The sequence below is a fragment of the Otolemur garnettii genome, unplaced genomic scaffold, assembly GCF_000181295.1.
Source record: "Otolemur garnettii isolate 467f Iridium unplaced genomic scaffold, OtoGar3 scaffold00014, whole genome shotgun sequence".
Lineage (NCBI taxonomy): Eukaryota > Metazoa > Chordata > Mammalia > Primates > Galagidae > Otolemur > Otolemur garnettii.
In genome coordinates, this window is record NW_003852409.1 from 25125120 (window position 1) to 25148799 (window position 23680).

The following is a 23680-nucleotide window of genomic DNA, read 5'->3' on the forward strand; positions in this document are numbered from 1 at the left end:
CAATCAATCCCATTAAATATATGCCATCATATATTTAACTAAACAGATGAGGAAACAAAAGGCCGGAGTATATAGGTCACCTGCCCATGTTCACACAGTGAGTTAACCTGTCATGAGTAGCAGGCACAGAGGTCTGTGCTTTATGGCCTCTCTCTCTCATCGTCACAACCGTAATAATTGTGATAGTTACCTCTGCTTTTCTGTGGCAATGAGAAAGCCACCTCTTTTCTTGATATCCAGCCTTCTTGGCAAAAAGGCTTCAGCTTCCTCACGTGCGTGTGTGTTCCTTGCCTTGCAGGGCAGGTACACCTTCTCAGATGGGCTGCAGTATGACGCGGAGAACTGGCACTACTGCGACAGCTATGATCGGAGGTTTTACACGGAGATCTGCCATGGCTTGAAGCCCGCAGGTACCCAGGCACCCGCCCTTTCCTTCACCACCAAACTGAGAGGGAAACTAAAGACAGTTTGAATAAGTGGGCTGTGGCCTACTGAAGTCACTCGGAGGAGACGAGGAAATAAGTGGGCACAGCAGAACATGAAAGACCCAGGTCTCAGGGCCAGGAAGGCCAGTCACCACATCTCAGCTCCACTGTCCTAGCAGAGGACCACGGGCAAGGGACTTCACCCCTCTGTGCCTCAGTTTCTCCCCTTCACAGTCAAACACTAGCACTTCCCTCATGAGATGGTTGTAACTAAGACTCATGTAAAGTGTTTAGAACAGCAACTTGCACGCACATAGGCGCGTAGGACCCGTCAGCTGTTCTTATTTGTAGCACCTACTATAACACTAAAATTATGAAGATGTTAATATTTGCAAAAGAAGGAGATGGAGCAGAAGCAGCACTGGCATGCTCTCTGCGTATCAGGTGCCAGGTGAGGCTCTCTGTGATCCCTGTCTCCTTGATTGTCCGATGATACTAGAATTTCTTCCTCAGTAGGTCCTTGGGCTTGGGGATTCAAAGAATGAACCCATGGACCACAGATCAGTGGTAAGATAGGATTCTATTAGACAGAAAGGAATACAGAAGCAGCAAAAAAGCACCAGAGCTTCTGGAAGGGGGAAAGAACTAACTGGGGAGTCTCTACCTGGGCTGAGAATTACAGCTGGCCGGGACTCCATAGGTGGAAAAACCTCTTTTCAAAGTCAATGAGTGCATTAACAAATGAATGAATATAGTTTCTCCTCCACTAGGGCAAGGTTATCTGGTCCTTACAGTCTTTGTCTCCCGAGAAGGGATTAGGGTGTATGCTCTCTACTCAAGGTGGAACCACCATCCAAAAAACTATCTCAGGCGGCTTTGTTCATGATCTTGTTAGAGCCCAGAGGGTACGTCCTGAAAAAGGCGGTCTGTTTGTGCCTGGAAATGGGAGTCTGATTTCTGAGCTCACCTGGGCCTAGAGAATAGGGGGATCCCTGTCCAGCCCTGAATGGTATCACCAATGACCCTGCCCAGTCAGCGGTCAGCCCTCCTAGTATGTGTCATAAAGGAGAAAGTTGAGACCCTGGAATCCAGATGTGTTTCCCAGGGACAGAGCTCACACTGGAGCTTCAGTCTTCCTCTCTGAAGTCCCCTGTGTTATGCTACCTCCCTGCAAAACCTGTGTTTTGTCACAGAGGGCTACGTTGGGGCCAATTCACCTTTTTTTTTTTTTTTTGTAGAGACAGAGTCTCACTTTATCACCCTGGGTAGAGTGCCGTGGCATCACACAGCTCACAGCAACCTCCAACTCCTGGGCTTAGGTGATTCTCTTGCCTCAGCCTCCCAAGTAGCTGGGACTACAGGCGCCTGCCAAAATGCCCCGCTATTTTTTTTGTTGTTGCAGTTTGGCTGGGGGCCCGGGTTGAACCCTCCACCCTCGGTATATGGGGCTGGCACCTTACCCACCAAGCCATAGGCACCGCCCCAGGCCAATTCACCAAGCCTTTAATTACCATCAACATTCGAATTGAAATCGGAATTGAAATTGAAATTGGCTCAGATTCCTGCATCCAGCCTCCCTGATACCTGTCTGGGTTGTCCCCAAACTTATTTGCACTGAATCCACCCTCTTCCCTGCAACACACTCTCCCTCAGTGATGGCTCCCTCGGTAAACATCATGCCCATCCACCTAGGGAAGCCTAATCTTCCCTTCCTCTGTCCCCTAGAAGCAATTGGTCACTTAGCCCCAGTGATTTTACCTCCTAAATATGTGCTTTCATTTGCCATTCAACAAATGTCTACTGAGCACCTCCATGTGCTAGGCAGTTTCCTGCATCCTCTCTGCCACCGCCCTATTCAGACCTCCATCATCTCTCTAGAGAGCGCCACTTGACCCCTTTGAGGTCATTCCCCATTCGGCCACCCCACAGCCTTAAGCACTTCCTTCTAGCCTCAGACAAGGTTCCAGTATCTCAAAATGACCAACATTCTCTGGCTCCTGCTTATGTCCCCAGCCTCACTCAGTGCCACCCACCCTTCTTTGCCCTCTTCTCTCTGGCCGTGCTCACTTTCTCTTTATTTCTCAAAGAGACCACACTTTTTCCTACCATTCCTTCTGCCTGGAATACACTCTCTTCACCCAGATAACTCCCTCCCATCCTTCAGGACTCTGTTTACCTGAACTCCCAGACCAGGTGAGGTCTCCCAGGGGCATGTCACAGAGCTACCATGACCCCTCTGAAGATCAAATCCTGAGTGTTCATCATCCATCTTACTGAGCCAGCTGTGACCAGCACAAGGGCAAGACTCTAGTACATTGTCTGGCATATAGTGGGCACTCAATAAAGAGTTAGTGTCAAGCAGGGATAATAATACTGACACCACAGCCAGAGGTGAGGGGTACAGTTAGGGGAGTAAATTTGATGATATTGATAAACATTTCCTGAGCATCTCCCCTATGTCAGACGCTGGCTGGCTCCAGAGGACACAGAGCTGAGAGAACACTGTTTCTTCCTTCAAAGAGCTTCTGATCTAGATGCAGCTTAAGCAACTTCCAAATCACTCCTCCTGGGTTAGATGCAGCCTGGACTTTGTCACGGGCTCTTCACCCCAACTGAAGCCTATGGGAAAAAAGCTGTCAGCCTCAAGCCTCAGCCCTCACATGGCAGCTGCTTTTGCCAGCCATGAAGGCAGTGTGATGACGTTCCCTGCACCTGCCTCCCCTCCCCTTCTCCAGCAGAACAGCTTTACCTTCAGTAGCCACTCTCTTCCCTTATTACTCTGCATTTCGCCTCAGGAGCAGGCATTGTTGGGGTGACAGTTGAGGGTGCCCCATGACCTCTCTGGGCATTGGCATGAGGCTTCAGTGAAAGAATGGCTGTAAAATACTTGGCATGGAATGAGTGCTCAGTAATCATCAGCCAGTATACATGGGATTAGGATTAGGGTCAGGGTCAAGGTTAGGGTTGAGTATGTTGTTAACTAATACAGGAGCACCTGCTGTGTGCAGGACACTAAATTGTGAACATAGTGCTGGTATTATGTTCAGTGGGTACTAGCTCTCGGTCCAGAGAATGGGGAACCTCAAACATTATTTATTCGAACCTCTCCTTTACTCAGGCCACAGCATTCCAAGATATATACACACTGGGTGCATGACCTAAAAGGTAGCTCCTCTTTCCCTCCTGGGGGTCCCAGTGTCCCCAGTCCTGGGGCCATGCCTAAGCCCTTTCCTCCCCTGATGTTGACAGCTGATCACACAGGTTACAGAGCTGGGCTGCTTCCTAGGTGGATAATCTTGGGGATGTTACTTTACCTCTCTGAATCTCAGTTTACTTACGTGTAAAATGGAGCCACAGGGCCACTCTCAGGATTAAATGAAATAGTAGGGACATAATGCCTGGCACATAATAAACATTTGATAAATGCCACCACTATGGTAATTTTGGTGAGAGTCAAGGTTCTCCACTACCCACCTCTGGCCACCTAATGTTTCTTTCCCACTGTTCCTTTGCATGCACTCTGCTCCGCAAGTTTTCCTCAGGGAGCCTAAGGGTTCAGTACCTCTGGCCTTGGCCCACACTTTGAAGGTCATCCTTCTCCTGGGGCTGCCCTTCTATTCAGCTGGCCAACTCTGACTCCAGAACCTGTACCCATTGTCATGGTGTCCCAAGAAATGATGGAGGATAAGAAGACAGTGGTTACAGAGCCATTTTCAGAAAGCTCTTTGGAGCACTGTTCCTGCTGTTTTTGCTCCTTACCCTGAATCAGAAGTGCTTAGTCCAACACTAGAACCAGGTAGTCACATGAGAACTTAGCCAAAGGTAGACTTTATGGGAACATTGCATTGGGATTTGGCCTTGATGGTGAACTAATCAACCATTGTGCCCCTTCAAGGTATCTCTCAACTCACCAATATGGACCCACCTAGAATAATCCCCAAGGGCTGCTATGACTGTGGAGACGGCTTCTACAACCCAGCCACCAGGGTCATCAAGGACTACGGGAACCGCTTTCTGAGGAATGCAGGTATGTGCATGCCAGCACTCGGCAGCACCTTTGCTTCTCATCCTCATGTAAGTGTGTGCATGTGTGTCCATTTGGTAAGAAAGGTTTCACTGATAAAAGATAAAAAAGTGATTGTCTGGATGTTTCACTCATTGAACTTCTTATGGCCAACAAGTCTGAACGTAGTCAGAGAGCGAGGCAAAGGCCCTTCCTGGTCTAACTGCGACAGCACAGAAGTGTGGCCCTGAAAAGACTACTTATTTTTGCATGTATCACTTTAGCTAGTATTGAATGGACACCTACTATATCCTAGAGCCTATGCCTGGTGCTGGGGTAGAGCAGAGCAAAGGAGGACAAGGATCCCCTTCCTTTAACAGGCAGCAACGTCATGAAGCAAGCACTGGGAAAGGGAAACCATGGTCAAGAGGAGGGAGTGGGGGGTCCCAGAGAGGTGGGGTGATGCTGTGGGAGCACAAAGAAGGGGCCCTAACTGGTAAGTCACAGAAGTTTTCAGGAAAGAAATGAGACCTATTCTGAGATGTGAAGAATAACTGGGAGTTGACCACAAGGCAAGGAGAAAGGGTTTCCCAGCCAGGGGTAACAGCACAGGCAAAGGCCTTGAAGTAAGTGATTCCCTGTGGCCCAAGAAGGCTGATTGGCCCTTCAGCCAGCAAAGCACCTTGAAGGATCCAGAACCTCAGTGTGGTGGACATCAGACTGAGGCTCATCAGACTGAGCAGGACCAATTTACAGAGACCACGCTCATGGGAGCCCAATATTCACATAAAAACAAGAACATTTTTCTTTAATGCAGTGATTCCTAACCTTCCTCTTTTCTGGAATCACATTCCTACTAGAAATAACAAAAGCTATGGACCTGTTTGCCTGAAAAATGCACCACCACCAGCCCCCACACACACATTTTGCTGAGTCTTCAGGGACTGACGATCCCTCCAAAGACCCAGGTCAAGAAACCTTCCTCTATAATAAAAAAGAAACTGCCAGAATGCCTGTGCTGCTAGTGAGAGCATCCTCTCACTATAGGGAAATTTATTCAGTCACTCAGTGATAATCAAAGCTGCCTCGTGAGGCTGGAATAAGAGCAAAGGGAATCAACTGATCCTGTGGCTAAAATTCTGGAGCCTATATGCCCCCAACCCTCCGAGTGCCACTGGAGGAACATGGCACATGCTCACACCCCTCTGCTGGCTTCCCTTTCTCATTAATGCATGTACTGCTCTGCACAACATGGGTTCTGCCCATGAACCTTCTTGCCCAAGTAAGTCCAGCAGATGCTGGGTTACAGTGAGTTAAGGAGTTGCTAACCTAGACTGTTTACTGCAGGGCTTCTGAGGGCCTATACTATGCTAAGATACCTTGTACTTTTCCTGCGTGTCACTTACTTCAATGCAATTACTCATTTCTTTAATTGTTTGGGTAACATCTGTCTCCCCACTAGACTGTAAGAGCCATATGGAAGGGTTTGCGTCTTATCTCTACTTGTAGTAAGGGTCCAATCAGAAAAATGGAAAGAATTTGCTATGAGGAAATTGGTTAAATGGCTACTGGAGAACTGAAACAAACTAAAGGAGGACATTCACATTTAACAGAGAAAGTATCTACAGGAAGCAGCCGCCACCTCAAGGACTGGGGACAATTGCAAAAGACTGGGCTGTGAGAACCTACAAGGTTGATGAAGGGACCCCAAGGAACTGCAACCCAGATCCCTCAGAAGAGGGCACTGCCAGGCTGGGCTGGCTCCTTGGCAGCTTAGAGAAGGGACCCTACAGAGCTGGCACCCAGACCTTGAGGAGGAAGCAAAGCCCAGCAGAACCTCTGACAAAAGCAATGAAGCTGATTCTATAGTGTGGAAAAAACCTAGCAACTGTAAGTGCAATACCATTGCTGAGAAAACCCAGGCATGGACAACAAGGAAAACATAAAGGGGTATCCTCCGTTTGCCTTCCAAACCTTCAACAGGAAGCCCACTGGCAAAACAGGAATTCAGATCTTTCCAGTCCCAGCATTGCAAAGCAGAGAGCAGAGGGTCCATTTGGGGCTGAGAATCAGTAACTTCTAACAGCTCAGTGCCACACATACTCTTTTACAAACATTAAACCTTCTATACAACAATGATAACAAATGTATGAAGTTGCAACTCTCTTTCATATTAATACAATGATGCTTTCACCTTCTCTCCCCAAAGGGGCAGAGGAGACCCCAACAGACTTTGTATCCATCTTTGAGGTTGTCCCTTGACAGTCCTGCCTCAATGTTCTCTAACCTGAAGGCCCTGCCAATAATCCTTCTATAAAATCATAAGGGGGAAAGAAGAAACAAAAGAAAAGAAATTCATTAATAAAAACAAGCGTGCATATAGATAAGTAAACAGAAAGATGGTATAGATAAAGGTATATATATATACTCATACTATATATATATATACAGTATATATAGTATATATATAGATTCAGGTATATATATATACTCATACAATATATATACAGTATATATACATATATGTACTCATACAAGCAAGGGGAAAAAGCCTTCCCTTTGTGTGACTAGTCAGGAGCCGTTACTTTACAAATATTTACAAATCCCTTCTTGTATTATCCATTCCACATTTCATTTGCCTTCAGCCTGCCCTTCATTTGGTCTAGTTTTTACCTGATAGGGGTCACCCAAATCTTCATTCTTGAAGAGTCTGAATCCTTACTGATCCTGGTGTATTTTGGTTATTCAGTTGATTGGCTTACTTTTTTTTTGTTAACTTTTACTATCGGTGATGGAAGAATGAAAAGGTGCCCTGGAGAACCCCTGGGTTCCATACAACAGCCCCTTCCCACTTGTATGGCAGAGACCCAGTGTCACCTAGCCATCAAGAACAATCACTGCAGCCAGTACAGTGTTCCTCTTTTATGCTGGTTGTTTCTGTGATGTAAGGAACCAAAATGGCTGGGTGGCTGTTTCAACTTCCAGTTCAATGGAGCCCTCATTGTATCACTTGATGGGACCATTCCTCCTCAAGAACTAAGACCTTTGAACCAATAAAATTCAAAGTTGCAGGACATAAAGCAAAAACTGCTCAAAACATGGCACATTGCTGTGCCAGCACCAAGCATAGGCACGGGCACATAGTAGATGCTCATTAAGTATGTTTGAAATGACTAAATTAAGGAATGAATGCGTGCTGGAATCTCTACTACAGAGATAGATTTACATCATTTCCCAAACGTATCTGACCACAAAATTAGCTGGGAAGTGGGGCCGCAGGGAGCATTTTATTTAACTGGGGTTCTATAGACTATACTTTGGGGAATTCTCTTTTAGCATAATCTTTATTCAATTGTGGTATGATGCAACTGATTCATTTTCAGCATTTTAGGTTTGAATTATATTCTGGTCCTGCCTCACTGAGATGACATCCTGGTCCTATGGAGATTCACAGTCTACTGGGAGAGACAGACACAGAAACATACAATTAGAATATAATGTGATATAATGTGGTGGAGGCAAGCCCTGGAAGATGAGGAGGGTTGAGGAGGTGGTGTGTTCACTTGGCTGGGAGGAAGGGTGTTAACTGGGAGCAACAAAAAGGCCACAAACATGATGAATCATAAAGAATGAATAGGGATTTCATGAATAAGAATGTGGGGGAAGAGCTTCCAGGCAGAAGGAACAGCATGTGCAAAGAAACAGGCATGAAGAAGCACGGTGTGACTGAGGAAGCCAAAAGGGTGGTTCCCAAAATTCTGTGGGCAGAAGAAGCCAGACTTAGTGATAAACTTAAATGTGCATCACAGGAAGGGAAAGCCATTTTTGGAAGCTTGGAGAGGATGGATACTGATGACTGGTTAACAAATATTTATTGCATACTTGCTATAGGTCTGGCTTTATGGTAAGCTTAGAAATGCTAACCAGGAAGACACTGACTGTAACGCGGATCCTACAGCAATACAGAGTAGCTGCCAGAGAACTGAGTAGGAATATCTACTGGAGGTCAGCGGGCTGGGGAGGTTTCCTGGACGAATGCAGCAGGGTTGGGAACAGCGTTAAAGGCAGAGGGAACAGTATATGCAAAGCGATTAGGGTTGAGAGAGGACATTTCACATCTAGGGAGCTACAAGTAGTTCAGAAGCATGAAATGACAATATATGAGAAGAAGCCCAAGAGCTGGTAGGGGTGAGGGGAGTAGCAAAGACTATGGGTGTCTTCTCACCATGAGGCAGTGAGGAGCAAGGATGGGTTTTAGGCAGGTAGCACAGTAACTGGTTTATCCTTTAGAAAGACTTCTCCAGTTATATAGAGAGAAAAGGCCAAAGGGAGTAAGATTAGATAGGAAATCCTTTAGGTAAAGTGGTGGGAGAGGGGCACCTGGAGGCCATGGACCCAAGTGGGGGATGGGTGTCATGGGTTCCAAGCCCTAGCCCCAGTTTTCTGCTGGCTTTCCCTGCACCAAAGCCTTCCCTTGCTGGGCCCCTTTCTCTTTATCTGTAAAATGAGACTGTGGGCTGGATAATTTCTAGGGTCCTCCTAACCTTAAGTAAGAGTCTGTGATGGAAGAGAAAGGTAGCCAAGGAGTATTTTGGTCCTGATATTATAGGACAGATCAAGTTTGGAGTGTCCTGGAAACCACTAAAAGGAAGTCTCTGTGGCTACCTAGTCATTACCCCTGACTCACCCTACCCTGAGAGGGACTGATTCAGGCTTCTGTCCATCTTCTGATTTCCCCAAGGCCCTTTCTCCCCACATTCCAATCTGCTGCCATAAACAGTGCTTCCTGTTGGCACTCTAAAGCCACCAGCTGCTGGTCCTGCCGGCCTGAGGTGGGTGATCAAGGCCATCCCAGGGTAAACACAGTAGTCTTAGCCACTGCTGTTGCAGGAAGCACATGCCACGTGGGTGTGTCAGAGCCAGCGATGCTTATTTTATAGGAGGTCATAGGCTGGATACCAGAAGAGTCGCCTCTGGGTGATCTCTGGGCTTCTCTGCATGGCATTGCCTCCTTCTCCATTTCCTGCTGGCTTCTTTCCCCAGAAGATCTAGAGCCAGAGAAGCTTGCTCTAGATCTGACAGCCAGGTCCCAGACTGCCAGACTACATTTGCTAAACTGCAAACATGCTTGACAAATTCCCTTTTGGGTTTTAGAGAATGCTTTTCTTAGCTAGGGAGTATGGCACCAGCCTTGCTGGATTGCTGTGAGAATTTAAAGTCATCCTTCCATGCACCAGAAAGTCTCTGAACATCTACAGTGTGCCAGGCTTCGGGGATCAGGGCAGGCAACATATTCTCTCTAACTCCAGCTCTCAAGCCTTTGGCCCATAGTAAGGGGTGTTTTTCCTGGTGTCCCAGGACACACACATGCATGCATGCATGCCTATGTGTGTATCTTTGCATGTGCAGTGCTATGACATTTTCTCTTCTATTTCATTTTTTAGAGTGCTTGTTGTTATGCACTAAATTGATTTCACAACCCTCTCAAGGGTCAGGAAGGTTTTGCTTGGGAGATGAGATGCTGGCGAAACTTTGAGGTCTGCAGGCTCTTGATTATGGTAACTTGGAAGGCCCATCTTCCACCCTGCTGTGTCTTCCACCCATGTGCTCGTCCAACCAGACTAGCTGCCATCCATTGACAAACACACCCAGCACTTTCTACTGCCTTTTCCCATCTCATATTTCCCCCAGTGCAGGACACTCTTCCCTTTTGCTCCATCAATCTTAATTCTTCGTCATCTCTCACTGCTTAGCACAAAACAGAAGGCCAGGGAGTCTTTGCCTGCAACCTCCAAAGGGCTTGTGGGTTTGCCTGTGCGTCCACAGCTCAGGGAGATGAAGCTGAGCCAGGAAGGTTAGTTGTGGCGGATCCTTCCCAAGGCCCTGTGCCACACACCTTCCCTCTTCTATCTTTCCTGCCACCCCAAGTGGGTAATTTTCGTGGGACATGGTTTGCAATGAGGACACTTGATCTCAGATTATAACCTGATCTCAGTTAAAACTCCCTCACTCCCTCACATAGCTAGTGAGGGAGTCACATTCAAGCCCAAATCTTCCCAAAGCCTGTTCTTTTTATTCTCCTTGCCTGCTTCATGTCCTAGTTTACTGTGTACTCTTCTGTCTCCTCTCCTAGGCCGAGGCATGTCTGATTCATAGTTGTTCCTCCACCAAGCATAGTTCCTGTCACCTGGTGGGAGCTTAGCAAAATTCCTAAATGAATGAAAAGGTCCATTTTAGAGTCTAAAGAAAAAAAAACACCAGAAGGCCCCAAATGAGATGCTACCTTATTTGAAAAAGAGTCCTTTATACACTGTGAGCCAATAGAGAAGCATTTAAAGATATTTGAGACAATTACCTTTACTATGATGGGAAATTGGGAGATTAACTCTAACCCTTCCCCCTCACACACATCCCTTTCGTTCCTCTCCAGAAGGATGCGGCAGAGCCACGTTGGCAGTTTGTACGTGTATCTCTTTCATGAAGCTGTTGCTTGCCTCAATGTTACTAGCAGGAATCATTTGCAAAATAACTGTACCACTAATCCCTACTCCCTCCCCCCAATTAATGATACCCCATGTGAGTGTCTCAGATGAAAGGCACATTATTAATATTCAAAGAAAAACCCTTGTAACCATTTTAACATATACAACTAACAATGAACTAAATTTGCTTTGTGGAACACAGAGAGTGAGCATCCCAAATTAGTTTATGTAAAAGCTGAAATTCTTCCCCGAAAGGTCTCAGTACCATCCTCAAAGAATATCCTGATCATCAGAAATGCCGTCAAGATTCCCGCCAACATTATCCCCTTTGTTGTCTGAAATGTCGAATCAAGCACATCTGGCAAATGTCCTAGAGCTCACAAATCTTTCAAACAGCGTATAATTCCCAACGGTTAAAGAGATAACGCCACCGCTTAATCGTGCTGCTCTTCAAAATAGCACCAACTTTCCTTCAATCAGAAACAATGGCTTTGGCTTCTTAAAAATATCACACACCAGTGATTATTTGCAGAGAGGGCCCTTTTGCGTTTGAACCTGTGGGTTACAGACAGAATTTAAAATCAAGACCACAAGGCTCATTTGAATGTACACTCCATTAGCTGGACAGTGAGAAGAAGGGGTGTGAATTGGGGTCTGAAAAGTGACCCAGCTTATGTGATTTGGAGTCTTTTGTGGGAGGGGGCTGGTGTCATGAGAGTGAGGATGAGGAAGATGAAGATGATGGTGGTGGTGAGAGCTAATAGTGATTGATCATTTACATACACCAGACACTCAAGTAAGGGGGAGGGGAGTACCCATGTGAATCTTGTTTGATAATGAGGAAACTGAGGCTCAGTGCAGTTAAAGAATTTCCCCCAAGAAATTTGGCAAGAGCTGGGACTCACACACAGGCTTGCCTGCCATCTGAGGTTTTCCACTTTCCACGTTGCTTGGCCAGCTCCAAGATCCTCAGTCAAAAGAGGCATGGGCGAGGAGCTCCCAGACACCGTTGTTTATTTGCTCCCACACAGTGTTAGAAAGGGGTGAAATCTAAACTGCATAGTGAACCCCTAGAAAATGAAAGAACTCTTTGGTCTTCTAAGGCTTCTCTAGTATTGTCTAAATAGTTGAAAACTGTAAACATCCCCACTGTCCAACAGGACAGCACTGGTTCAATAACATGTAGTATATTGTGGTGCCCACAGCTCAGTTTTTAGGGGACTGGTCACATATACTAGGACGGGCAGGTTCAAACCCAGCCTGGGCCTGCTAAACAATGACAACAGCAACAACAACAACAACAAACAATAGCTGGGCATTGTGGCGGGCGCCTGTAGTCCCAGCTACTTTGGGAGACTGAGGCAAGAGAATTGTGTAAGTCCAAGAGTTTGAGGTTGCTGTGAGCTGTGACTCCATAGCAAGGGCAACATAGTGACATTCTGTCTCCAAAAAAAATGATAGTGAAGAAATATACCTATTGGCATACAAAGATATCCAGGTTCTATTTCAGGTGAAAAGCAGGATACATACCTATTAATAAAATTTAGGTTGGGCATGGTGGCTTACACCTGTAAGCCCAACAAATTGGGAAGCCTAGGCAGGAGAATCCCTTGAGGGCAGGAATTTGAGACCAGTCTGAGCAACATAGAAAGATGTCATCTCTAAAAAAAGAAAAATTAGCTGGGTATGGTGGTACACACCTGTAATCTCAGTTATTTGGGAAGCTGAGGAGGAAGGATTGCTTGAACTCAGGAGTTAGAGGCTGCAGTGAGCTATGATTTCATCATTGCACTCAAGCCTGGATGACAGAGTGAGACGCACTCTCTAAAAAAGAAATAATAATAATAAATAATCATAATATCTGGTATTTACTGAATGATTACTATGTACCAGGCACTGGTCTAAGCATGTTACATGTATTTTTTTTTTTTTTGAGACAGAGCCTCAAGCTGTTGCCCTGGGTAGAGTGCTGTGGCATCACAGCTCACAGCAACCTCTAATTCCTGGGCTTAAGGAATTTCTTGCCTCAGCCTCCCAAGGAGCTGGGACTACAGGTGCCCACCACAATGCCCAGCCATTTTCTGGTTATAGTTGTCATTGCTGTTTGGCAGACCCCGGCTGGATTTGAACCCACCAGCTCTGGGGTATATGGCTGGCACCTTAGCCGCTTGAGCTATAGGCGCTGAGCTACATGTATTATTTTTACAGGTTTTTTTTTTTTTTGGCTGGGGCTGGGTTTGAACCTACCACCCCTTGCATGTGGGGCTGGTACCCCACTCCTTTGAGCCACAGGTGCCACCCCACATGTATTATTTTTATTGCATTTCATTGCATCCCCATAGTAACTCAAAAAAATGGGTACCTTTATTATTTTAACTTTATAAATAATGAGACTGAGGCTAAGTGAATTGCCTGCCCAAAGTCAAACTGATAATAAGTAGCAGAGCTGGCATTTAAATTCCAAAGCTAAAGATGACATTTGAACTGGTTCTAAATGAGAAGTTGGAATTTACTAATGAAAGAAGGAAAGAACCAAGAGCCTTCCCAGCAGCCTGAGATTGCTGGGGTGCTTCTTTCCCCAAGAGAGTTCTCTGCCCACTTTATTGCGGAAAACCCAGGCAATGAATAAGAGTCTTTCAAAGCCACTGACAAACCAAGACTCTTCTAATCTTGAGGCCACTGCCTTCCCCTAAGAGATCAGAAACCTGAGACCCAGTGAAGGCCTATTTCCCACTGCCGGCTGGGGGTCCTTCCACAAACCCAGGCTACCTCTCCACAGTGCTTCCCTTCCAGTTTCTGCTACAAAATGGCTGAGCAAGTCTCTCCTACATCCCCCTCCCTGCCGTCATCCCTCCAGCGAGACAAAAGGCAATTTACCCAAATGTTATAATCACCTGGAAGCTGGCACGCAGGGGCATCCCTGCTTTCTCTGTGGTATTGTTAGCAGCACCATAATGAAGGCTTTGTGGGGATAATATCACACTGCAACTGCCACATAAAATGCCTGCACTAAGCACACATCCCTGCCACTGGACTTGGGCATTTGCTGTAAGCAACAGGGGTAGCAAGGGAAGCTATGGGCATCAAAGGCCTCCACTGTGCTGGCATTTGAGGAATATGCCATTATTCCTATTTGGAGATGGGGAAACTGAGGTCTCTACAACACCAGAGGCCATGCTCTGCACTAGTGAGATATGCTGCAGCCTTTTCTGAGTCATGAACCTCTCTCCAAGAATCTAGGCAAAGCTATGGGCCTTGTCCCCAGAGAAGACCTTGAACTCACCAACAGAATTTTGCCTACAGAGGGCGAGATTCGCCAGGGAAGCCGTCCACAAAGTCTTTGCTCTGGGAGTAACCCACAGGAAGTGCCCTTTGCCATCCTTCCAGAGGCCCTGGAAATTCCCCTTCCAGCCCTGGTGCCCACTGGATTTTGGTAACAATACATCGCCCACCCCCATGGCAGCCTCCTGGAAGCTCCAAAGGACACAGCTTCCCCTCCTATGGCTGGAGTCAACTGTCAACCTGGCCAGCACCATAATGGTTTGTTTTGTCCCCTTTTTTTTTTTTTTGAGACAGAGCCTCAAGCTATCCCCCTGGGTAAAGTGCTATGGCATCAAAGCTCACAGCAACCTCCAACTCCTGGGCTCAAGCGAGTCTCCTGCCTCAGCCTCCGAAGTAGCGGGGAACACAGGCACCCGCCACAATGCCTGGCTATTTTTGGTTGCAGCCATCATTGTTGTTTGGCGGGCCCAGGCTGGATTTGAACCTGCCACCTTAGGTGTATGTGGCTGGTGCCTTAGCCACTTGAGCCACAGGCGCCGAGCCTGTTTTGACCCTTTTAACAGAAGTAAATGTTAAGCCAGACACTACAGGGCAAGAGCCTCATCTTCCCTCCTCGGCCCAAGCTCTGGAACTCACAGCAGTTGATAGAAACCCCTCAAGTCCAGAAGCAGACAAGGTTACAAACTGCCAGGCTTTAGGGTCAGCCAGATCTGCAAGCAGATCCTAGATCAGACATTCACCTGCTGGGGGACCTGGAGCTAGTCTCTTAATTTCTCTGAGCTTCAGTTTCTTCATTTGAAAGAGGGAAGAGAAATCGGACTTTCTTTCAGGGTTGTGGTGAGCGGAAGTGAGACAACTCAGGGGCTCTAACAAGAACAGGACCTGGCCCTGGCAGACACTTGGTATATGTCAGCACTCTATTGCAACTGTGATTATTTTACAGCCCAGGAAATTCAAGTGGAGGGAAAGAGAGAAAGGAGAGAGGGGAGGAGGGAGGGGGATTAGTAAACCGTCACCTAATGTGCACAATGTAAGGGTGTACAGCACACCCCCCTGGGTGAAGGGCCCAACTACTACTTGAACTTTACTTTAGAAATGCAAACAATGTAACCTAATCATCTATACCTTTATATTAATCTGAATTAAAAATACATAAATAGAAGTAAGACCAAGTGAGAAGAAAGAAAGAAAGAAAGAAAGAAAGAAAGAAAGAAAGAAAGAAAGAAAGAAAGAAAGAAAGAAAAGCAGGCAGCTCCTTAACTCCACATCCCAAAGGAGGAGCCAGTGTCACCTTGGCAAACTGCCCTCTGGGCTCCACTCACCAGCTTTTGATGTCGATTTCAAGACTGGACTAGAGGCGTGTGGTTTCCTGATGTCTCTGCCCAGCCCCTGGCATTCTGTTCTGGATGTGTTCCCATTATCTTCATCCTTTCTTGCCTACCTGGAGCCTCAGACCCACTATGTTCCTCCTAGACATAGGCCTTCACTGAGTCCCTGCATATACCAGGGTTGCTTCTGGGGACCAGACACAGTGCCTGCCCCTAAACCATTGCAGGGCATGCAGGAGCAGAGGCATAGACATATAGTCACAGGACTGGGGGTGGGTCTTCTCTGGACAGAAGCCTGAGGCCTTCTGAGAGCCTCAGTTCTCAAAAGACTGCAATGAAACCCCTCAAAATATAGTATAGAAATCAAAATAACAAACCATAAAAGATGTATTAAGAAGGCAGTCCAACGCAATTCTATATTCCCTATAATATGTATTAATGTCTAGTTTGAAATACTAAATATAAGATTCTTTCCCAAAGAGCCGGGAATGTCCCTGCCTCACTGGAGCCAGGAGCTAGATTCTCAGTGTGCTGGGGGAGTGCAGAGAAGAGCTTAAGTGTGTCCCAGGTGCCTAGAAAACGTGATATTCAGCTAGACCTTAAAGGATGAGAGGTGGATTTTCCTGCATGGAAGAGAAGGAACAGCATGAGCAAAGGCACAGACAGATGCAGGAGGATAGGTACTCAAAGTGGAGTCCCTGAGACCCGTTCGTGTGTTGGAAGATGAAGGAGTCAAGGAGGCTTCCCTCAGGCAGTGATGGACAGACTGGGCTTTGACAGGTGTGTAGGAGTGTGTCTGAACTGGGCTTTCAAGGTACAGAAACCCAGTGTGGGATGGAGAGAGCTTTGGATGCCACAGAAAGTTTAGTTTTGATCTTTTAGACAATGAAGAGCAAAGACAGGAATCGCAGAAAAGTTTCTTAGGGAAGTGGGTGGTGCTGAAGGCTGCAGCCCTGAATAATAGCTGGGTGAGCTTGGGCAGATGCCTTTACCTCTCTGAGCCTCAGTACCCTCCCCCGTGAAACAGCTATAACAACAATGAGGATTCAATGAGCTCTGGCCTGTCAGAGTTCTGCAGATTCCTCCTTAACATCTCTCCTGGCTGTCCCCAGTGCCGCAGTTTTCATTCATCCCTCAGCATCTGCCAACTGGGTGACAAGCTCCCAACTGCCAGGCCCCCTCTGTCCTCCATCCACATGCAGCCAGGAATCAGGGGCAGAAAGGAGCAGAAGGTCAGAGCAGAAGCCATGGAGACAGGCCAGTGGTGACCCTGGCCATGGCACTTGGTTTCTCTGATCTGCCTTAGGATAGTGGCTAGGCATGATGAACATGTTTAGTGAACACGAATTCAATTATAAGTGTTCATAAAAGAAAAATGGGGAATGGGGAGGCAAGAGAATAGTAACGAAAACAGTGTTGGTGATTTTCATCTCCATCCATTACATGCTTGTTCTGAGTGTAGGGACACTGGATCCGCTGGTCTCCATCCCTGTGTGTCTCCTGTCCACACAGAGGATTCTGGTAATTAAGGATATGTATTTTTTAATCAGTGCCCCATAATCACTAGCTGGCTATGTATGTGGACCTCAATGGCAGGACAAATTCCTTGTTCCAACAATGTCAGAAAAATGGCTACGTGGCACTTAGCAAGATGTCCTCCTCCAGCATGGGGCCATCTTAAGAGGTTTTCAAGGGTCATTATGACTGTGGACACTTTTTTCTCCTTACCCATCAACTGGAGCACCTACAACTCCCTCCTGAGATAACACGCGGGTGTTAGTGAGGATTGTGTGAGATCAGGCAGGCACCTTGCCTGGCCCGGCCCCAGCACACAGAAGTGGCCCCTAATAGGAGGCAGCCATATTCCCCACCCCAGCCGTTAGCCCTAAATCTAGCCTGAGGTCTAACCTGAGCGACCCCACCTCAATCATTTCCACATGTTAAAACAAGAATATTTCATTTAAAATTTAAATATAAACTTTTTGCTGTTAAAACTTTGAAAGGGTCTTTCTAAGTTGGCTGGGTAAATTGTTTGACAACAAGTCTTTAACAATTGGCTGTGATTTCTTGAGAGTCATATGCATACTGGAGAATTCTTGCAAAATGAGGGAATCAAGCTACCAATGGATTTCAAGAGTAATAAAATTGTTTTGATTTCTAAATTTAATAATTAAGTCTGAATGCATTAATTATCCATTAATTTCAGCTTTGTAGTTTCTCTTCTTTTACATTTTAGAGTCAATCATTCTTTCCAAACTGCTTACATTTGAATAGGCCTTGAAAAGCTGTGGGTGTCAGGCCCTGCACCTTTAGCTCCCAGTGGCCCAAGCGACTTGCCTTGCCCCCATCCCCAGCCCCACCCCAGTCCAAAAGATGCTCCTCCCCAAGGGACAAGCAAAAGCAGTCCCAAGGCCACCCCCACCCTATGTCAGGCTCTGCCTGGGCAGTGACCCCTCAGTCAATATTGACAATGCTGTGGGCTTGGCATCTGGCCACCAGCACTGCCAGCAAAGTTCAAAGCCTCTTTCTTGTCAGGAGTGGTAAGGAGGATGCCCTCACTGTGATACTGTCTGGGCCCTGCCCCACCAGCTTATGCAGCCCTGCACTGAGGGTGTGGCAGGACAGTAGGTGAGCCCCATGGGTGCCCACAGGATAGAGAACCTAGTTTGGAGTGTACCCCCATCTCAGCCTGGAGCCCTCTGAGGTTGAACCTAGACTCCAAAAAAAGAGGGCACCCACACACACACAGCAGAAGCTCCCCTTCCCCAGAGCCTGGCCCAGCCCTGTGCTCCCCATCTCTGTGGGATGCCTCTCCGTCCATACAAGATCACACACACTCAGACCCTGCCACATTCAGCCAGTCACGTATATCACACACCACGCACACACTTACCCCCCCAGCTGTAGCCACCCCTACACTCACAGGCACACACCCTTCCACGCTTATGGCTGTGTAAGAACAGCAGGGTGGAAATACACATTTGTGCCTATGCACACACTTGCAGCTTCACTGACTTCAATGCCAGTCACACTGAGCCCTTCCCTCCACTCTAGTGGAATGAAGTGAGGCAAATCACGTCACCCCGAGCCTCAGTTTCCACACCCGGAGTAGGGACAGCTCCACCTCACTCACTGAGGAGAAGATGAAAGCAAACCCCCATACACACAGAGCGAGGTGCCTCCTAGGTACTCGGCCAGTGTGCACCTGCCCCCCTCCTGAGGCTACGTGCTTTGTTTCATATTGGTCTCCTCCCTTGTGGGGCACCACAGCCCCTCGGGGCAGGAACTACATAACAGTGGTGACCGCGAGTGTGCCCAGCCCAAAGGTGCACTGAGAGGTGGCAGAGCCCAGCTTGTGGGTGCCCAGCGACCCCAATCTGCCTGTTTGCTCTCTCTGGGCTCACCTGCCCTGGCCTGCCCTTCTGTCTTTGAACAGAAATCATTAGCTGAACCACAGCTCTCTATTCTTCTGAAGCTAATCCTGTGTAACGACCTCCTCCTCCCCCAGCTTCTCCTCCATCCTGGCAGGGAACCAGAAGTCCTCAGGGTGTCCTAAGTGAGTTTCTTAAGGACACTCCCTTGCAAGCGTCCAGTTTGGGAATTAAAAGTGCAGGAGAATGATGATGGTAGCTTTACTTCCTTAGAGCCCACTGAGTGTCACTCAGTCTGGCCAGTCCTCACTCTGCCTCTGCAGGGGGTCTGGTGAAACCCCAATACACAAGTTCTTGTCCAAAATCACCCAACAAGGTGTCAGCTTAGCACTGGACCCAGGCCTGTCTATATGGTAGACTCCTGGACTCCTCCCATCTATACGGTGTTGTCATTTACATCCTGATGTCCAACTTCATGAAGACAACTTCTGGTTTTTTCGTTTGTTTGTTTGTTTTGAGACAGAGTCTCACTTTGTCACTCTTGATAGAGTACCATGGCATTATAGCTCACAGCAGCCTCAAATTCTCAAGTGGCTCAAGTGATCCTCTTGAGTAGCTAGGACTATAGGTGCCCACAGAAATGCCCAGCTATTTTTTTTTTTTTTGAGACAGAGCCTCAAGCTGTCCCCCTGGGTAGAGTGCCATGGCATTACAGCTCACAGCAACCTCCAACTCCTGGGCTCAAGCGAGTCTCCTGCCTTCACCTCCCAAGTAGCTGGGACCACAGGCACCCGCCACAACGCCCGGCTATTTTTTTGGTTGTAGCCGTCATTGTTGTTTGGCGGGTCTGGGCTGGGGATTCAAACCCACCACCTTAGGTGTACGTGGCTGGCGCCTTAGCCGGTTGAGCTATAGGCGCCGAGCCAAATGCCCAGCTATTTATAGAGACAAGGTCTCACTTGTGCTCAGGCTGGTCTCAAACTCGTGAGCTCAAGCAGCCCACTCACCTTGGCCTTCCGGAGTGCTAGGATTATAGGTGTGAGCTAGCACCTCACAGGGCCACTTGTGGCTTTTTGGTTTGGGGCATTTGCTGTGCACCAAGTGCTGAGCACTTTTCAGGGATGATCTCTTAGTCCTCATGGCAAATCTTCAAGGCAGGCACTTTATAGGTGAGGAAATGAGACCCAGGGATATGTGAGGCCACTTGCCCAAGGTCTTAGAGCCTGAGCTGGCCCCTCCCTCTGGCCCTCTGGGGAGCTGGTATTTCCTTACAGCTGTTTGGAGACTTTCAGGATCTCTTCTTCCCCCCAGCACTGTGCTGACCTGTAGGCTGCACTAATGTTACCCTTGGCAACCTGGGTAAAGCTCAGCAGCCCGGCACAGCTGTGGCATATGCAGGCTGGCCCCTCCTGCCCTTGCTGTGAGGCAGGCCCCAGCGCGGCCAGGCTGTGAGCTACAGAATATGGTCAGTATCCAGATATGACCCCAGACAACCCAGCCTCTCTGTGCAGTGGGGCTGCTCAGTCTGTGGTCTCCAGCCACAAGAGGAAAAGGCAGCTGGGGGCCTTGGACCTGCACTTAGCTGGCCTGCTTTACCTCCTTAGGAGCTCCATTTGCCTAGGGTGGGGAAGAAATTCTCTCCCCTTTGTTCAAATCCCGCAGGGTAAACCTATTACTTTCATGTCCCCAAATGTACATTTCTTTATTCATTCATTCACCATGTGTTTATTCAATACCTTTTAAGTACTGGGTCTGTATTGGGCCCCAACAACCAGAGGTGAATCAGATAGGGGTGCCCCAGGTTGGGAGGAGTGGTGACCTTGTCCTGGGTCAGGGAAGACTCACATCCAGCAGGGCCCATTGGAGTAGAGGTCAGCCTAGGTGGTGCTAAGTCCAGCCCACATATTCATGAGGCACCTTAAGCATGGGTTGTGACAGCAGCAATAGAAGACCATGCTCATCAGACAACTCTCAGTTCACACCCCCTTTCCTGACCACGCCACACTGTGAAGTTATACTTTTTTGGAAGAGACCTGGGAATAACATACTACATTTGGTTGTAATTAATCAAATGTAAATGTTTAAAATATACCATAATTATTATCATCTTATTTAGGATTTTCATCAATTTTACATAAAGCCCAGAGATGGAAAGTACCCTGGGCCTCAATTCTGCTCCTAGAGGCCTCACACCTGAACCAGGCCCTCAAAGAGGAAGGGTGTTCCATCAGGGGAATAGCATATGCAGCGGCACAGAGGCACTGGAGAGCACGCACATGTGGGTGGCCACAGTTCCTTGGGGTGGCTGCATTTTACAAAGAAAGGGGACCAGGTCAGGAAGTAGGGTTGAAAAGCAGGAGGATCTGGGGGAACATGAAGTCCAGGCTGAGGCGTGCGAAGCCTTTTCAGAGAAGGATTCTCATCAGGGGAGTCCATGGTCAGATTTGGGGTCTCTATTGTAGCAAGTTCCTTTTTTCTCTATAATAAGCTCAGTTCTCCTAATAGTCTGTGGGGGCATGGGACACGTAGGTGGCAGCAAGGTTACTTCTGAAGCTTCAGAACCAGAATAAAGACATCTTTCTGCTCCCTGGACAGACAATCCAGAGTACCTGGATTGGGCCTCTTGGTAGTACTTGCTACTGAGTCTACTCTGTCTCCAGCACTGGGTACAGGACTGGCCCAGGAGTGGACTTGTTGATTCATTCATTAATTCAACAGATATCAACTGAGCACCTACTATGTTCAGGCACCCTTCTAAGCACTGGGACACCACCACGCACAAGGTTGAGGCTCCTGGTTTCACTGGAGCTTAGTCTGGCTAGGGAGACAGACAATATGTAAATAAAGAAGAAAATTGCTGAGAGTAGCATATACCATGCAGGAAATAAAATGAAGAGAAGATGGGGGACTTAGACTAGGGTCACTGAAGAAGGGACATTTACGTTGAGACCTAGATCCGGAGAAGTGGACAGGCACCAGGGAAATGTTTGTTGGTAGTGACTGAAGCAAATCAGAATGAAAAAGGCTTATTCCAGATTTTATCTGGCAAAGCACTTATTAAGCATTCACTGTATGCTGGATCCAGTAGACAACAAAGCAGACACAGTCCCTCTGCTGAGAGCTTACAGTCTAAACATTAAATAAGGGTGGCACCCGTGGCTCAGTGAGTAGGGCACGGCCCCATGTACCAAGGAGGGTGGATTCAAACCCAGCCCCGGACAAACTGCAACAAAAATATAGCCAGGCATTGTGGTGGGTGCCTGTAGTCCCAGCTACTCTGGAGGCTGAGATAAGAGAATTGCCTAAGCCCAAGAGCTGGAGTTTGCTGTAAGCTGTCACGCCACAGCACTCTACTGAAGGTGACAAAGTGAGACTCTGTCTCTAAAGAATAAATAAATACATAAAATAAACATTAAATAAGAAAATGTACAAATAAGTACAGATTAAAAAATTGGGATATTAGGAGGCCATGAAAGGAAAAAAAGTGAATGGCTTTAGTGTGGATGGAAGGAGGTGTGAAGGGATTTTTTCCCTCTTGAAGAACCTGAGAAACTTACCTTTTAAGGAGCATACTGGATTTCATGCATTTTTTAGAATAAACTTTTTATTTTAAGAGCAGTTAGATTTACAATATTATTGCAAACAGAGTACAGAGTTCTCAATATACCCACGACTCGTTCCCCCTGTTATTAACATGTTACATTGCAGGTAGGTGGTTTGTCACAATTAAGGAACCAGTATTGGTGTTGTTAATCACTGACACCCATCCTTTATCCAGGTTGCCTGGGTCTTTTCCTAATGTCTGTTTCCTATCCCAGGATCCCATGAAGGACTCACCATTACTTAGTTATGTCTCCTTCGGCTCCACTTGCCTGTGACATTTGCTCAGATTTCCCTGGCTTTTGATGACAGTTATAAGGAGTGCCAGTCAGGTGTTTTATAGGATTCTCCTCGGCTAGACTTTGTCGTATGTTTGTCTCATGATTAGACTAGGGTTGCGCATTTGGGGAGGAAGACCACAGAGGTGAAGGGCTATTTCCATCCCATTGTATCAAGGGTGAAGACGAGTAATGACTTGTCAACACCGCTGTCAACCATGGTCACTGGCAGAGGTTGTGTTTGTCAGATTTCCCCACTGTAAAGTCACTCCCCCCTTTCCATAGTGTACTCTTTGGAAGGAAGGTGCTATGCACAGATGCATTAAGAAGTGGGGAGCTTTGCTTCAACTCATTGAGAACAGAGCATATAAATTATGTGGAATTCTTATGCACAGGAGATTTGTCTATTCTCTGATTTTTATGTATTTTAACCAGTATTTTCACGCTATGTCTGTTTTACTTTTCGGTAGTTCAAGAATCCTGTTGGTATTTCTAGGGACCTAAAGATATTTTATTTCAATTAACAAAAATGTGTGATATTACCAAGACATTAAATTGGAAGATAGGAAAAAAGCCAATAATTATTTTTATTTTTTTCTTTTGTGAATGCATCTTAATGAAAAAAGATTTGGGAATTACCCAAGACAGAAAGAAGAAATTCTCTAATTCCACTGTTCGGGGCTGACCATTATTCACATTTTAATTTATTATCTTTGTTTTTTATCCCTGCCAGTCTAGAAGCTATCTATTTATCGTCTTTAATTTTTCTGCTGTGCACAATTTTTACACATAAAATACTGTACATGTAATTTTGTTCCCTGCCTCTTCCCACTTTCTTTTTTTCTTTTGCTTATTGTCACATCAAAAACATTTCCCCTGTGTTACTACACAGACTTTCTTTTTTTTTTTTT

The 23680-nt window shown here is 46.8% G+C and overlaps 1 protein-coding gene across 1 annotated transcript in view; it reads left to right on the plus strand.

Annotated features, from left to right (window-relative positions):
• Positions 1–23680, plus strand: part of MORN5 (MORN repeat containing 5) — a 47441-nt gene that overhangs the window by 20183 nt on the left and 3578 nt on the right. Inside the window, exons 3-4 of the mRNA XM_003785407.1 lie at positions 299–410; positions 4321–4452. Of these exons, the coding sequence (XP_003785455.1) occupies positions 299–410; positions 4321–4452 (244 nt within the window). The remainder of the gene's footprint in view (positions 1–298; positions 411–4320; positions 4453–23680) is intronic.